Consider the following 14,809-nt stretch of genomic DNA (forward strand, 5'->3'; position numbering starts at 1 on the left):
ACTCGAGGGGGAAAAAGGAAACGACCGTCCAGCTGGAACTCGGGCGCACTCGTGCAAGGCGGTTTACAACAAAGAATAAAGAAAACTAGGCACACCTGTTGCCGCGCCGGATGCTTCCCGATTTCTCGATTTCGCGCCACGGGAAAATTCGACTTTGATAAATTCGGCTTGCGACTCGACGACTCGTCGTCCGAGTATTGGAACGAGCTATTAGACGAAACGTGTAAAATATACGAGTATACGAGCGAGTAAACAAGCGGCAGTTTCCTCCGGTCTCTCTTTCAGCGATCTCGTAGCAAGCTTCGGATGTTTATAGTCGTAGGGATTATGGGCATGCGACAGGTAAAAAATCGGCAACGACTGGCCGGAGGGAAGTCTCTCGAGGTCCGAGAAGGATGTTGAAACGGAAACGATTCGAACGTCGTTTAACTTTGAATATCAAAGCAGAGCCGTTGATCGGAGCGTCGGTCGACGAAGTTCGACGATGACGAACAAAGACGTCGATGTCGGTTTTTGACAGTATCCGTACATCGAAAGTCGCTGATACAACGCGCTTACTCAGACTACCAGGCTTACGCTATCTCGATTTATCGCACGACCCCAACAACCAGCTGTAGAGATACTTCGAAGCTATTTCTTCGGGCATATTTACAAAAGATCGCGCCGGTCGAGGGTCTTCCGTTTTAACTTGGACGCGTCGTTGACGCATCGTAAAATCTACACGATCGGAACGAAAGCATCGGCGATAACTGGAAACGCGTACTCTATGTAACGTCGAAAAGTAGAAAATCGTAAGAATTAGGATCGATCAGGAAGAAAGTCGAAAGAGGAAGAGCGCCGGTATCGTAATATGGCAGAATTAACGAGAGACGGAGTCCATGGCGCCAGATAATCTCGATGGCAAAGCTGGAGCTAATGGACGACCTTTCGAGGGCGCGACGCTCCGCCTCCACCGGATAATTCGAGAAACAATGGCAGCCGGAGACATGCAGAGGCACGGCGATACGGCGGCACGGCGCGGTGCCAGTGCAACGCGCACCAAGATCGACAACGGTGAGGAAACGTTCGTGAAAGTCGAACGATACGTCGAATCGTTTCCCGTGTCGCGACATCGACGAAACGATCGGTTAAAGGTACACGATCGCCCGTTGAACAGCGATCGATTCGAATCGAACGAAGAAATACGAAGGAAAAACATCGTGTCCGACGAGGAAACTCGAACGACGATTGTCTGTGAAAGAACACCTTTCGAGCGTATTATTATAGCGTATGTGAATCATTTTCCGTGATCAACGTAAAGATCGTTCGAAGACTCGCGTACGTACGTAACATAGATCGATGCATATGTCACTCGGATGGTCGTAAAAAGCGCATGCAACAAACGCAAACGACGGGAATCCGTGAATCATTTTTAGCAGTACGTACACGGCTGAACTTTATCAAAAGGCAATTTTAGCGCGTTAGTTGGCAAACAGTTGGCGTAATCACCGATTTTCTTTCTTCCTACCGCGTACGTATCTCTGATTTTTCCTCCAAACGGTAGCGAGTAATTCGACCGACGCAAATTGAAATACGTATCTAGAAAGTTGTTGCTAGAATTCCATTCGAACGCCGAGCAAAGTTCGCAAGAATATACATATTCTATGATTATATATATATATCTATCTATATATATATATATAATAATAATAATAATAATAATAATAATAATAATAATATATATATATAATAAACCGTCTGTTTTCAAACGACTTTGACGATTGACAAATGGACGAACGAGCGTAATTTAAATTTACCTTATCGTTGCTTCGACGATCTTTCGTTCGTCTTTCTCTTAAATTTTGCTTAAACCATCGGCGTAGAAACGTACCCTGTTCTGTTGCACGTCGATGAGCACGTAAACCAACAGCGTGATCTCTTCCTCGTCGGAGCCGAGAGCATTACCCTGGAGACCCGCCGTCGCCACATAAAGGGCGACCAAGTGAGTCGGTCCCCTCGTAGCGGCCTGCGTCTGCATCGTGCCAGGGTCTACCTTTCGTTGCCGTCGCTATCCGTCCCGAACACTACTCACTTCTGGGTCAACGTACACCTGAACCCTGTTACCTATCGAAGTAGCACACTTCACCGTGCGGCCACGGAACGTACGACACGTAACCGTGTCCTGGACGAGGCCGAAAAACTAACTCCACACGCTTAATACTCGTGTTATTATCCTCCGGCTGTACTCCACCTGTGAGTAAAACCTTCACCGTTCCACTTTAAAGCTCGATCACGTTCCTCAACACAGACTACTCTTGCTATCCTTTTTCAACGACATCGTTGTCTTATTTATTTTTGAGGTTAAGGATCGACGACCGTAATCCCCGGTCCGTAGGACGATAGCGCGATGTCTACGGTGTTGGCGGCGCGCCACGTTCGCTCGCGGCTCTCGGGTATCGCGACGATAACAGGACGTGTACGGAGCCCGGGAAAGTGGCCGCGCGACTTAAAAATCCGTGTTTCCGCGGCTCTATCACCGTCGACGAACCGCCGCGCGTCGCGAGTGGCAAGGTATCGTGCAACACTGGCCAACCCCAACCGTTGCGCGCACACGTCGTCGTTGCCTCACCTGGCGACTGCGCATCGAACCCGTCGTCGCTCGTTGGCTAGCAGGAGAGACCCTCTTGCTCGTTCCCGTGCTTCATTTCCCGCACGGTGAACTCACGCGCACGTACGCGCAACAAGGACGCGCAGCCCGGTGTTCGTTCGGCCGAATGCACGCGACAAGGACCGAACGAGGCACGTTAAAAAAACGCGGAAATTACCAGCTAACGACGATAACGCGACGCACGGTACGTTTCGCGATTCGAGAAACTTCTTCCATCGAATATACGTGGAAATATACGTGGACAGCGTTTATAACAGCGAGGATTCCAGGTGCAGGTAGTTTTAGGAACGGACGAACGAGCGTCGTTGCACGTTGCCAGCAGCGAAAACGCAACGTAGCCAGGTTAAAAGAGGCAGAGAAGGGAAAGGCAGGTCAAAGCAGCGACGCACTGGCCAGGTGCGCAGACATTCCACTCGCTTTGCGGTACGCTCGCCCCGCTTCCCCCGATTCCCGCGATTATTTTCCACCTGGAGCGCCACGTTTTACTTTTTCATGGCGGACCATGGCGAGCGATAGGTAAACGCGTTCGATACATCGAACCGATCCCAAGCGATAGCGTATTCGTGCGTATGAATGAATCCTCTCTCTACTCCGGATCCGTTCGACCAGGAACGCATACGGAGGAACGCCCGATTGGAGGAGGTGCGACAAGGGGAAGGTGGAAGGTGGTGATCGCGAGCAAAGAAAAATGGCGGCTAACCGAGGCGCGCTTCTTCCGAGTTATAAAGAGGCTCTATAACTGATCGCAGGTACGTATAGGTAACGTCGACGGTGCCCTCGATTCGAGGTGCTCCCTCCATAACGCGATCACGGCCTTGATAACGTGCGTGTACGCGACAACGCGTCTTAGTCTTACTTCGCTTGTCCCTACCTCTCTTTCCATCTTTCGCTCCGGGTTTCTTGGATTTTTAAACTCGACCCGCGAATGTGTTACGCTTTGAAAAGTCCTCGAATACTCGATACTCTGTGCGATTCTTTTCTTTTTCTCTCTCTCTCTCTCTCTCTCTCTCTCTCTTTTTTCTTTTTCTAAAACAATCCGATCGATTTGCTCGCGTCCGTACTTTTTACGTTTACTTATCTACGGAAATAATAATAATAATAACGATATAATAAGGTAATTATTCGCGAGAGTACTATGAAACCGCTTTCCTTTCTTACCTTACTTCGCCTACCGCGAACGGTAACGAACGGACGAACGAAAACTACGAGTCTGCTTGTAAACAATTCGTATTCCAGCTTACAGCATAGCGGCTGTATTTACAACGGTAGAATTACAAACGATGATCGTATATCGATTATCGATTCTATCTCTTCGGAGATACATCTCGTTATCCGTTGTGTGGAAACTCGTAGATCCGTTCTAAGTTCTTTTCGTCGAAATCACGCCCGTTTATATCCCTATGCATCTCTCTTAAAATAGATCTCTATTTAAAACTGACCATAGCCATTTAAGAATCCTTGATCCTTCGCTGCGTCGTTCTAGAAACCAGGCGATCGTCCAGGTGTCGTGTCGAATCGTGTCGTCGTGTCGTCGTGCGTGAAAATTAACATTCCAATAAAAAAAAAAAAAAAAAAGCGCCATAGCGAAATAGGCGATATGTAACAGTACGTAGGCATGTACAGAGTTTACGTTAAATCGACCTAGGAAGGTGAAGGAAAGAGAGCGAAGGAAAGCCAACGAACAAGAGGTTGGCGCGTCGAACGCGTGCGGTGGGAAGACGGGAGAACGAGAAGAGCTACGTAGAGACGGAGAAGCGGAAAACGGGAAAGCGATCGTCGTTGGATTTGGTAGGAATATCCGTAGAAGCGAAACGCTTAGCGCTATGTAAGAGCGACGACGTCGTGACAGGGAGACCGGATTGGTCGGTCACCTGTTGCCTGCCTGCTGTGATTGGTCGGGCTCGACAGCGCGTAACGACGGCCAGAGGAGGACAAGTGCACCGTCGGCTGGTCTATGATGGACCAACATCGAAAATGGACATAGTCGTATACGTATAAACCTTTGTCCTTGCTCGCGAACAAATCAACTACGTTGTTATTACCACACACCTTTTTGCTATTCGCCATTCACGTAAATTCGTTCTTACGTTCGATACGTACGTTTTACGTGCTCGTATATCGCAGCGGACATTATTGCTTCGACGTTTATTTACGAGCTTAGTCTTTCGCTGCATTCTACCATATAAATATTTATCAGCGTTACCTTCGAATTATTTACGTTTCTCGAATAAAGGTAAAGTTTAAGTACCTATGCGGTAGTACGACAGATAAAGAAAAGATATATGTACATACATATACGTACGTATATCTAATGCGACAGCGGGTCTAATATTTGCGATACGACTATCGTGAAACACGAAATTACAAATCGACGTTGCGCATACGACGGCACGTATGGGACGGAACAGGCAGGGACGAAATCCTTGTACACGCGGCGGAACAGGTGTACAAAGTTCGCGCGAACAGGCGATGGGAATCGCGCGAGACCAAAGTCTACGCTCGAGGAGCAAAGTCTGCGCGGACGATGGAAGGAAAGCCGGTTCGAGATATCGGACTCTGAACTTTTCGCGTTACGTTCGTATTACTTCCACGTTGGCGAGTGTTACGCTGTTCGAGAATAGAACGCGAATATTAAACGTCCCGCGTATATTCCTAATACGTGGCGTTCTCCGACGATTCTCTTTTGCCCGAAAGAGGCGAGGATCGAGCGAATTGAACGTTCGTAAAGGTCTCTACGAGCCTCGTTATTCTCTTAGTCGATGAATTAGACACGACAAAAGGCGGTCGATTCGTTTATCGGGCCTTCGACGGTCGCTCGTAAACGAGGCAGAAGCGCGAGAGGGCGATACGAAAAAGAAAAGTTGCTCGAGTTAGGCACACCTGCCGAACAACACCTGCTGCTTCCTAAAGCGCGTTTCGGTCTTCTCCGGGAAAAATTACGATTATTCGATCGGGGTAATGCGAACGAACGATAACGTTGCGATGCGAAAGTTAGCTCGAAAGAGAAAACCTGTATCAAAAGAACAAATTCTGCTTGCAAATCGATATAATTGTAAATATATTACGACAGGGTCACCGTATAGCTTAACCTAGTGACGTTCGCCAGCCTGAAATTAATCTACCGCTCCGATGCGTATCGTATCTCGTTTCACTAATAACTTTGATATTTTGCTATTTCGTCGAATTGACAGGGCCAATGGGAGGGACCAACAACGATCGATAAAATACAGCGAGGAGCCGCGAAACGTAAAATAAAATCTGAAACACTCGAAATCTGAAAATTCGAAAACGACATCGGTCGATCCTTCCTTTTTCTCGAATCGTCTCGAGATATTACGTCGCAACAGCTAGGCTGCCTATACCTCGCAGGATGAAACAATTCGTTTTGGATGCTCTTTCACGAGAGAGAGAGAGAGAGAGAGAGAGAATGAGGAGGGAGAGAGAGAGGGAGAGAGAGAGAGAGAGAGAGAAAAGGAAGGGGAGCGGATTCACCGTTGCACAGAACTTTCTCCCCGGCAAGGATTATACTCGTGCCTTTCGTAGCTGTACGTAACTTTCAAACCATCGCAAATCACGATGCCTCTTCCGCGATGAATCGCGTTCCTCGTATTATATTTAAATCGCGCAACGTCGCTCGAATCCAACGAAGAATAGACGTCGAAGATGCGTTCCGAACGATAAGTCATTTAAGATTCTTTCGACCGATCGAACGAAGGATAAAATGAAATTTCTAATACGGAAAGACAGCCATGAAAGAAGAGTGGTATCGCGATAGAGGAAAAGGACACGAGAGGAAGGTGAGAGAGAAGAAGACAGAACTGGTCGCTGACCCGCTCGGAACGTTGACTCCATGTAGTCAGTCCCCTCTTTATATTTTCTTCCATCCCACTTGCACCATCTTACCGTACCTTCGATTATAGCCACAAGTTACCTTACTTTACTTTGCGTTACTTTACCATGTCCGCCTTTCTTTATTCGCGGTTACGATCGCTATATTCTCGGACTTAGCGTCTTACCGATAACTCTCTCGCCTACTTCTCTTCGTTTCTCTTCCCGTTTGGCCGATTCTTTTCTATTTGTCTCCGCTCTATGTATTCTTCCTCCGTCTTCTTTCTTTCAAATATATTCCATCCGACATATAACGTAGATACGATAGAATTAATCTCAAGAAAATTTCCATTTATTTTGCTCTATTTGTTGAAAATTAAACAGCCAGCTGTCAAGTAACTGTAAAACCTTATTCTCTCATTTATCCTATTTTATTTGATCTCTTATTTATATAGACTGCAAGTTATTACGTACGTAGATACGCGATAGTTAAGTATTTAGATATCTAATACCGTAGATTAGTATTATATTTACCAACGATACATGTCATCGGCGTTGAACAAGTGCCGTTAGGATTATCGTCCTTGCGTAAGCTTTCTAAATAAGATGCAAGCCTTTTATGGTAACGGTATATGCTTATCTCCCATTTCTCGGCAATTAGAAAATAAGCGAATTTCTAAATCATCGAAAGTCAAATATAACGGTCGTCCGATCGTCATTGTCCGTGGTATAGCTTTAGTATTGTCAGTGGTTTCGTAAAAATTTATCCCAACCTAAATTTATATCGATCCTTCGTCCTACAAATTATAAGACGAGACATTACCGCCCAAGTAATCTGTTGATATTTCTAAGGCCAAGATGTCTTGCGCGCGTAATTATTTTCACTTATCGATGAGTTAACGAGATTCGTGAAAATATTTATTTCGGGAAACAAATAAAAACAACCAGTTAATAAATAGCGTGATACAGGTTAAGTGGTATAACCATAAATAACGGTAATAAAGAATAATTTACTAGCGCAACAAAGCAAATACATATTTTCGTTTAACGAGTTCTCATTTACGCTTATACACATAAATGTATTTTCCATAATTCGATTGTGGAAAATGCGCATAAAAAATTTGCGACCTCAATCGATAATGTTTCAAAAATCGGCGTATTTTCGGTACAATATGATCAAACGATATTACATAATCAGGAATTGTAGTATTTTTGTTACTGCTATAATTTTCATCGAGCCACTGCATTGGATTTGCAAAAAACGTGTCGGCTTCGTCCATATAGCTTACGTTATTGGTAAAATTAGGTTCGCAAGTTAGTATTTTGGTAGATACGTTCGTATGTAAATGACTGTATAAAGGAGTAGCGTGACAAGGAGTGAGAAACAATATGTTGCTATTATCGGTGTTAACAACTTCCTTATGAAGCAGATTCATTAGATCCAACGATCCACGTTGATGTACTAAACCAAAGTAGAGGCCAGGTAACACGTTGGTTAGTACTAATAGCCCCACAAAAATATTTCTTGCTGTTTTTATAAACTTCGCGTTCAAAGAGAATGTACACGAGGTACATACGTATATGCACATTGGTAAAAGAGGTAATAAAAATCGAAATTCTTTATGGGCCAACAAAGAATAGATACCAAATGTCCAAACTATAACGACTAACATAACTGCTTGACGGTGAAAACTGGATGGATGTTTCGTTACTTGAAAAATACATAATAGAAACAAAACATAATGGCACCCTAAAAGTACCGGTAATCCACACACCATATACCATAATATATGTTGAGTTCCATATAAATCACCAACCTTATAAAGTACGTTTACACGAAAGAATTCCCAAGGAGAAACAGTTAACGTACCATAATAGTAACTATCCAATAATATCGAACTGAAACAACAGATAATACATATTACACTGTATCGACTTATTAGCGTCAACTTGTTTTCTAAACTTGTACATAAATGATAAAGACATAAAGGCAACCATATAATAACAGCGGTTGGTCTGATCATACATAAAAACCCTACGATCCAGAAATAGTTTATGCTTCTAATATTACTGTCACGCCATGGAAATATCGATAAAGCTATCATGGTGAATGCAGTTTCTAAGGTATTAATCAATGTACGAGTGGCGCAATAATACCAGTACCAGTTTATGCATAAACTATACAGTACCCATTTATTCTTGGACCACTCGTAGAATTTGTATTCTCCGTAAGCACTGATCGTTGCTTGAAGTACTCGAGGTACCGTTGTTAATATTGTTACATAATCCAATGATATCGACGCTAACGCTTGATATATAACGGATAACAAAAATGGATATATGTAACTGCGAATTTTCATGTCCCACTCCCACGTAACATATCCATATCCAAATGCTAAACGATGAGCAACTTCTAATGATTGCCAATATTCATCCGGTACATGCGCGGTTTGAACCACGAACACAGAAATTAACCTCCATACTACCAAATAAGACAACACTCTTGTTTTCTTCGATATATGCATCTCTTATGTTTTGAAATAGCTCGTTAAATATAAGAATGCCTTTGAATATTGCGCAAAACGTATAACATACCTTAAATAGCACCTATAAAAGTACAAAAGAACGATATGTGATAAAAGTCAGATTTTAGGTTAGTTTTTTTTAAGGACGATTGATTATTTCATTAGAAGTTGTTACATCGTATCCACTTGTGTTTTCACAAAAGTCCTTCTGCTCTTATTGATATCGTTAATAACAATGTTATAAAAATTACATTTACAACGATACAATATACAAGTGTTTGCTGTACCGTAACAGGAGGAAATTATTGTCGTTACCTTCGTTTGAAAAATGACAAATTTGCTAATAGCAAACGTATTGCATACAATTATCGATGATTAATTTTATATTTAAATAACAAAATTGTCGTTTATCTGCTGTTTTGAAGTATGTTTCACCATTAAATCGAAGAACGAAAATACGAAATAGTATCCATTAATCGATGCAGATGGCATTTCGTTGACTCCATGTTGTTTCATGAAATCGATTAGTTGAGAGGTCTACGTAGCGATATTTCTTTGAGCAAATGAACTAAAGTCGATAGCATCGTTACGAGAGGTGGTCGATAACCGATCGTGCATCGTTCTTTTCGAAACGAGAAATTGAAGTTCGATATCTGTAAAATAATTCGTCAAACTGCTGCTTTGAGATATCGGAGTATTCGCGGTAAATTTGTTATTCCTTCATAACCATGTTAAAGGGGTGATACGTGAAAAGGATTATGCATCTTTATAAACAGTTGTATTTTAAATTATGCAACGGAGATCTTCCATTTTGACGAGAAGAAACGCTATGAAATACTACTATTGCGAGAAATATTGTTTATGTATATTTTAATAAGTGGAGAATACGACGTGCCGGTACTTATGTATTTTCGTGTGCAATTATGGAAAGTAAACCGATAACATTGTCTAACAACGGAAAATCAGCGACGACAGATGACTCGAAAAGTGAAATGCAAATGGTACTAGCCAAAATGATGGAAGAAAAGTATACTTATACTTATAAAAAATTAGTAGTACCTATGTCAATGAGAAGTATTTACTGGAAATTTTTCGGATTTCCAGCTACAGACGATGGAGATATTCTCACTAAAGTAAAGATCGTTTGCATATTATGTAAAACTCAAATTGCATATAATCGTAACACCAGTAATTTGCGTATGCATTTACAAAATAAACATGCTCAAGAACTTTTAGAACTAGAAGCTACTAATCCGCCACGCAGACAAGTACTTTCTCAGGAAACAAAAGAGAGAAGGGCACAAAAGAAATTATTAAAGGCAGGTTTAACTTCGGCCCAGCATATTTACACTACCAATGCGGATGGTACTGTCCAAATAGATGGGGATATTCAATTCGTGACTGATCCAAATGTAAGTTTATCCAACATCGAGGACGATATAGCAATTGGTCAACCTTTGCGAGTTATGATTAAGAGTGGTTCTAACATTGGGAGCAATAGTCAAAATGTGGCTTTTCTTATGCCGGAAGATAATTCTATTAATCAGTCGAGTATCGATGGGAAGACTGTATCAGACGCTATAGCAGAATTTATTATTATGGATTTACAATTGCCAGAAGTGGTAGAAGGACGTGGTTTTCAAAGACTAGTTGCAACGTTGCGTTCACCCTGCGAAATCCCTAGTAAAAATAAATTAGAAGAAGAAATAATACCAAAGATTTATGATACCTTCCGTGAATCAGTAGCCACAACTCTATCTTGTATAACAAGTGAAGTAGGTTTGACTATTGAGGAGTGGAGATCAAATTCTGACGAACGATTTGTTACTGTTTCTGTATATTATCAAAACTCTGGTGAACCGGTGTTAGAATGTAAAGTGTTAAGTACTATTCATGCTCCTTTAGATTGGGAGGAATCTCAGTGGGGTAATGCGATAGATTCTTTATTGCTTGATTGGGATCTGAAAATAGAAAGGATAACTGCGGTAGTAGTAGCCACATCCAGGACAGAATTGTTGAATGCTTTGACGAACCGAGGATTAACATTAGTTCCTTGTTTACTTTATACTTTACAAGTGTGTGCTCAAGCTTGTTTTGAAAGCCCGGAAGTTGCTACCATACTAGGAAAATGTAGGGCTGCCATTGGAGCTATTATAAGTCATCCGGCTGCGTCTGCGGCGTTAACTATGCAGGAGCAATTGTTGGAAGTAAGTAAAAGGATGTTATCGTAAACATGTCATTTATAAAATATATAATAAGTTATTGCTTTATAATGTATTTGATATAATTGTAGTTGGATGAAAATGCTATGTTAATGGATTATCCGCCTATATGGACATCGACGTACAACATGCTGGAGCAAATGGTTCTTCGTCGTAATATTGTAACGTCAATTTTAGAAAGCATGGAAGGTATTGATCAAGAGGTAGTTGATTTGACAAATGATCAATGGAAGATCGTAGAGGATCTTGTAAATGTGCTTGAACCATTTAAAGTTACTATTATGACGCTTAGCGAGGAAAAGATACCGTTGATATCTTTATTAAAACCACTGCTCTGGCAGCTTGTATCTTCTCATCTTAAAATAAAAGAAAGCGATAGTGAAAAAGCAAAGGCTTTCAAAGAATCTTTATCTGATATGCTTTGCGACAGATATGCAGATTATAACGTCACTCTTTTACTTCAAATTGCAACTACTCTGGATCCAAGGTAATTATACATTATTATTCAGATAATTTTTCTCTAATCTAAATTTCGAAAACCACAATTAATGTTATATGATATATTAGGTTTAAGCAATTACCATATGCTACTGAAGAAGATAAAAATTCAGTAGCGACTGATATAAAAGAAATGTTGACGAAACTAATACAAGAAGAATCTGGAGATAATATAAATATGAAAGTTGAAGAAGAGCCTCTGACTAAGAAAAGTCGTGTATCAGGTAAATGTTTCGACCTATATAATGACATTAATCTTTAAAATCATTGGAAAAGGAAATACATTTTAATTGCATTCAGGTATGGAATTCTTGCTTGGAGGATTATGTTCGATGAAAAGTGGAATGCCTGCAGAAGAAAAGGCAGATCTTGAACTTGTACAATATCATTCTGAATCTACCGCACCACTTGACTACTGCCCTCTTCAATGGTGGGCAAAAATTTCTGCAAAGTGCCCAAATTTAGGCAAATTGGCTTGTAAATACAATTGCGTACCTGCATGTTGCGCACCACCCTGTAGAATTCCGGCAGAAGTGCAAGTTTTATACGACGCTAGGCGAACGGCCTTACCGCCTCATTTAATAGATAAGTTACTCTTCCTTCATGGTAATCATACCGTATGAAGGAAATATTAAGTTTCACTGAAATATAATGTTGATAGATTCTACGTAATTTAAGTTTAAAGTGAGGCTCCTAGGAAAATTTAAATGAAATAATAAACAGAGCTACAAGTCGCTAATTTAAATTAATTTTATTTATACGAGGGTAGATTAAAGAGTTTACAGAATCGCAATAACAATAACAAGCGACAACTTCTAGCGGCGATTTCTCAAATTTTTCAATCTCGCCTTGTATTATGATATATATTTCATTTTTATTTTTATTGAACTATTAGAATCCTATAATATTCTAAAAGTCAAATTTAAAATTGGTGGATCTATAGACATATTTGTTAAACGTTTTACAAAAAGGAAATACATTTATTTTCAAAAAAGTCTGACAAACTTCGTATTTTGAAATTGCCATCTTGTATTTCAAGTGTAAAAATATTTTGAATGAGAACATTAGAGTGTCATTATGATTTAATGAAATCTGTGTTTTTTTTTTTTTTTACGCAAATAAGCCTACCGTAGTAGGGCATTATTAATTCTAGAAAAGATTTGGCTATCAAAACAATTTTATACAAGATTGAAAAATTGAGAGATAACAAAAGTTAAGTAAGTCTCATTTATAGAAATTGATAAGAGATAATAGTTTTCCATTTGCAACAGGTACGATGTATTAATCTTTATAAAAATTCTTTAATGTTATAAAGCATTGAAAATAAAATTTTGATGCTGTAAATATTGCATAAAGATACGAAATTAAATTTTTTGTATTTTTTACAAAGAAAAACTGTTATTACTTAACTTAACATTGAGATGCATGCGTGAAGTGATTAATAAATAATTTATAATGAATTTACTTTTGTATATTAAAGATGTTATGCTAAGTTATATTGCAAATTTTCTGAAATTTTATAACAATTCTCTTTGCAATTTCTTTCTATTAATAATAATAATGATGATGGGAATGATCATCTTAACGAATTAATAAATCATTTGATCATTTTCAGCTCTTACCTTTGTCATTAATAGATGAGAATTTCAAAAGATATATTCTTGTGATATTAATTTATATTTTAGAAATACTAATGTAGTACAAACTTAACATTTTATATTATGAGTAATATCTATATTATTAGTACATTTTGTATGTTTATTTGTTTAATGACTTATGAATTATAATTTAGTGTTTAAATGTATGTAATATAGTATTGTATAATATGAGTTATATACATGTATGCTTCGTAAAATGTATAAAATTTTACATTTTATTTTTGTAAAAATGTCAAAATAATTGTAAAAAGCACTTTATTAATACTTTTTATACTGTATATAAAATGAATTAGTCTTAAAAATACTTTTAAAAATTGATTGCTATTGTATATTACATTTGTAGCAGATATACTATAGCAGACATAAATATTTTTGAAAAACTCAAATTAGGGTAAAGGGAAATTGTAATATTATTCCACTTAAATTTTGTTTTAGCAATAACTATATTTCGTTGTAGATAAAGTAAAAATATTTACAAGAATTGTAGGACATCTTTTTTTTGCTATTATACATTTCTTCTGCTTATCACAGGTGAAAAGCTTTTGTTAGTTTCTTTTGTAACATAAATATTATGACAGGCTGAACTGGCTTTGAATCCACGTTGAACTTTCATAGAATCTTGGATCTGCGATTCTAAGAGATGCCCTTTTATAGAAATAATAGTGTAAAACTGCAACTAAACATGAAATAATTGTAATAATACTATGTACATAAACTTGATTGAAAAGATGTTACCTCCTCTATGTAATGAGTAAAAAACATGAAAATCTTTAGTCCAATAGTATTTGAGAGGTGATGACCAGTGCACTTTAATGTCCCATGTATGTAAACTAATGCTTAATACCATATATATGATACACAATATTAGTGTTACACGAAATTTTGTATATAATAATTGTATTAATCCTATCTGCATGAAAAACATACATTTTTTGCAATATTATTTAAAATATTAGTTTAACTACTTTTAGTGATATTTACCTGAAAAATGTAAGTGGAAAAGAAGTTAACTAGTAAAAGTGTAATAGTCATAATAAGACAAATATCTTGAGCCCTTAAAAACAAAAATTAAATACAATTCAATTGTGTATACTTATTTATCATTTTAAAGATAAAAGCATCACGTACACGTAGAGAATTAATAAATTAATTGGATTCGCTCGGGAGAAAGTAGCAAACGAATTAACAAAAATATCAAAGAATAGTACTAAATATTGTATGATTATAGTGACTAGATATCTCTTAGTATTTATTGTACTCATTTATTACAGAAAAATAATTCACTAATGTACAATAATTCATGAAATCACAATTCTGCATATGACCATATTGTTAGATTCTATAGGTTGCTATGACAACACAAAATAGTACGTAAACGTAAACAATACTGTCTCGCTAAGTGACCGGAATTGTACCTTACCATTTGGCCGT

At 38.9% G+C, this 14,809-nt stretch overlaps 4 protein-coding genes across 8 annotated transcripts in view; 1 reads left to right on the forward strand and 3 right to left on the reverse strand.

The window, feature by feature from the left end:
* LOC117235783 (RNA-binding protein fusilli) overlaps nucleotides 1-2,461 on the reverse strand; it is a 28,466-nt gene extending 26,005 nt beyond the window's left edge. For 3 of the 4 annotated variants that reach the window (XM_033498118.1, XM_033498119.1, XM_033498116.1), the window contains exon 1: nucleotides 1,871-2,461. In XM_033498118.1, coding sequence (XP_033354009.1) covers nucleotides 1,871-2,017 — 147 coding nt within the window. In that variant the 5' untranslated portion in view covers nucleotides 2,018-2,461. The remainder of the gene's footprint in view (nucleotides 1-1,870) is intronic. The other variant, XM_033498117.1, reaches the window with a different exon arrangement.
* A 5,004-nt stretch (nucleotides 2,462-7,465) lies between these two features.
* LOC117235785 (GPI mannosyltransferase 3) lies at nucleotides 7,466-9,501 on the reverse strand. The gene is made up of 2 exons (XM_033498123.1): nucleotides 9,316-9,501; nucleotides 7,466-9,082 (listed from the first exon to the last, which is right to left on the reverse strand). Exon 2 carries the CDS (start codon nucleotides 8,998-9,000, stop codon nucleotides 7,531-7,533), a length of 1,470 nt encoding a protein of 489 aa, XP_033354014.1. The 5' UTR covers nucleotides 9,001-9,082; nucleotides 9,316-9,501; the 3' UTR covers nucleotides 7,466-7,530.
* A 39-nt stretch (nucleotides 9,502-9,540) lies between these two features.
* Nucleotides 9,541-13,205, forward strand: LOC117235784 (zinc finger BED domain-containing protein 1-like). 2 transcript variants are annotated; one of them, XM_033498122.1, is made up of 5 exons: nucleotides 9,541-10,001; nucleotides 10,105-11,207; nucleotides 11,294-11,709; nucleotides 11,790-11,944; nucleotides 12,021-13,205. In XM_033498122.1, exons 2-5 carry the CDS (start codon nucleotides 10,200-10,202, stop codon nucleotides 12,341-12,343), a joined length of 1,902 nt encoding a protein of 633 aa, XP_033354013.1. In that variant the 5' UTR covers nucleotides 9,541-10,001; nucleotides 10,105-10,199; the 3' UTR covers nucleotides 12,344-13,205. The 2 variants fall into 2 exon arrangements, with proteins under 2 accessions (XP_033354013.1, XP_033354012.1); XM_033498121.1 differs by having other exon boundaries at nucleotides 9,541-11,207; nucleotides 12,021-13,204.
* Nucleotides 13,206-13,602: 397 nt separating this feature from the next.
* LOC117235711 (transmembrane protein 138) lies at nucleotides 13,603-14,805 on the reverse strand. Its single transcript, XM_033498004.1, has 4 exons — nucleotides 14,507-14,805; nucleotides 14,360-14,432; nucleotides 14,114-14,288; nucleotides 13,603-14,054 (listed from the first exon to the last, which is right to left on the reverse strand). The coding sequence occupies exons 1-4, from the start codon at nucleotides 14,638-14,640 to the stop codon at nucleotides 13,948-13,950; spliced, it is 489 nt and encodes a 162-aa protein (XP_033353895.1). The 5' UTR covers nucleotides 14,641-14,805; the 3' UTR covers nucleotides 13,603-13,947.
* Between the last annotated feature and the right edge of the window lie 4 nt (nucleotides 14,806-14,809).

This window comes from Bombus vosnesenskii, unplaced genomic scaffold (genome assembly GCF_011952255.1).
Source record: "Bombus vosnesenskii isolate JDL3184/JDL3185 unplaced genomic scaffold, Bvos_JDL3184-5_v1.1 scf7180000013319, whole genome shotgun sequence".
In the NCBI taxonomy this organism is placed as follows: domain Eukaryota; kingdom Metazoa; phylum Arthropoda; class Insecta; order Hymenoptera; family Apidae; genus Bombus; species Bombus vosnesenskii.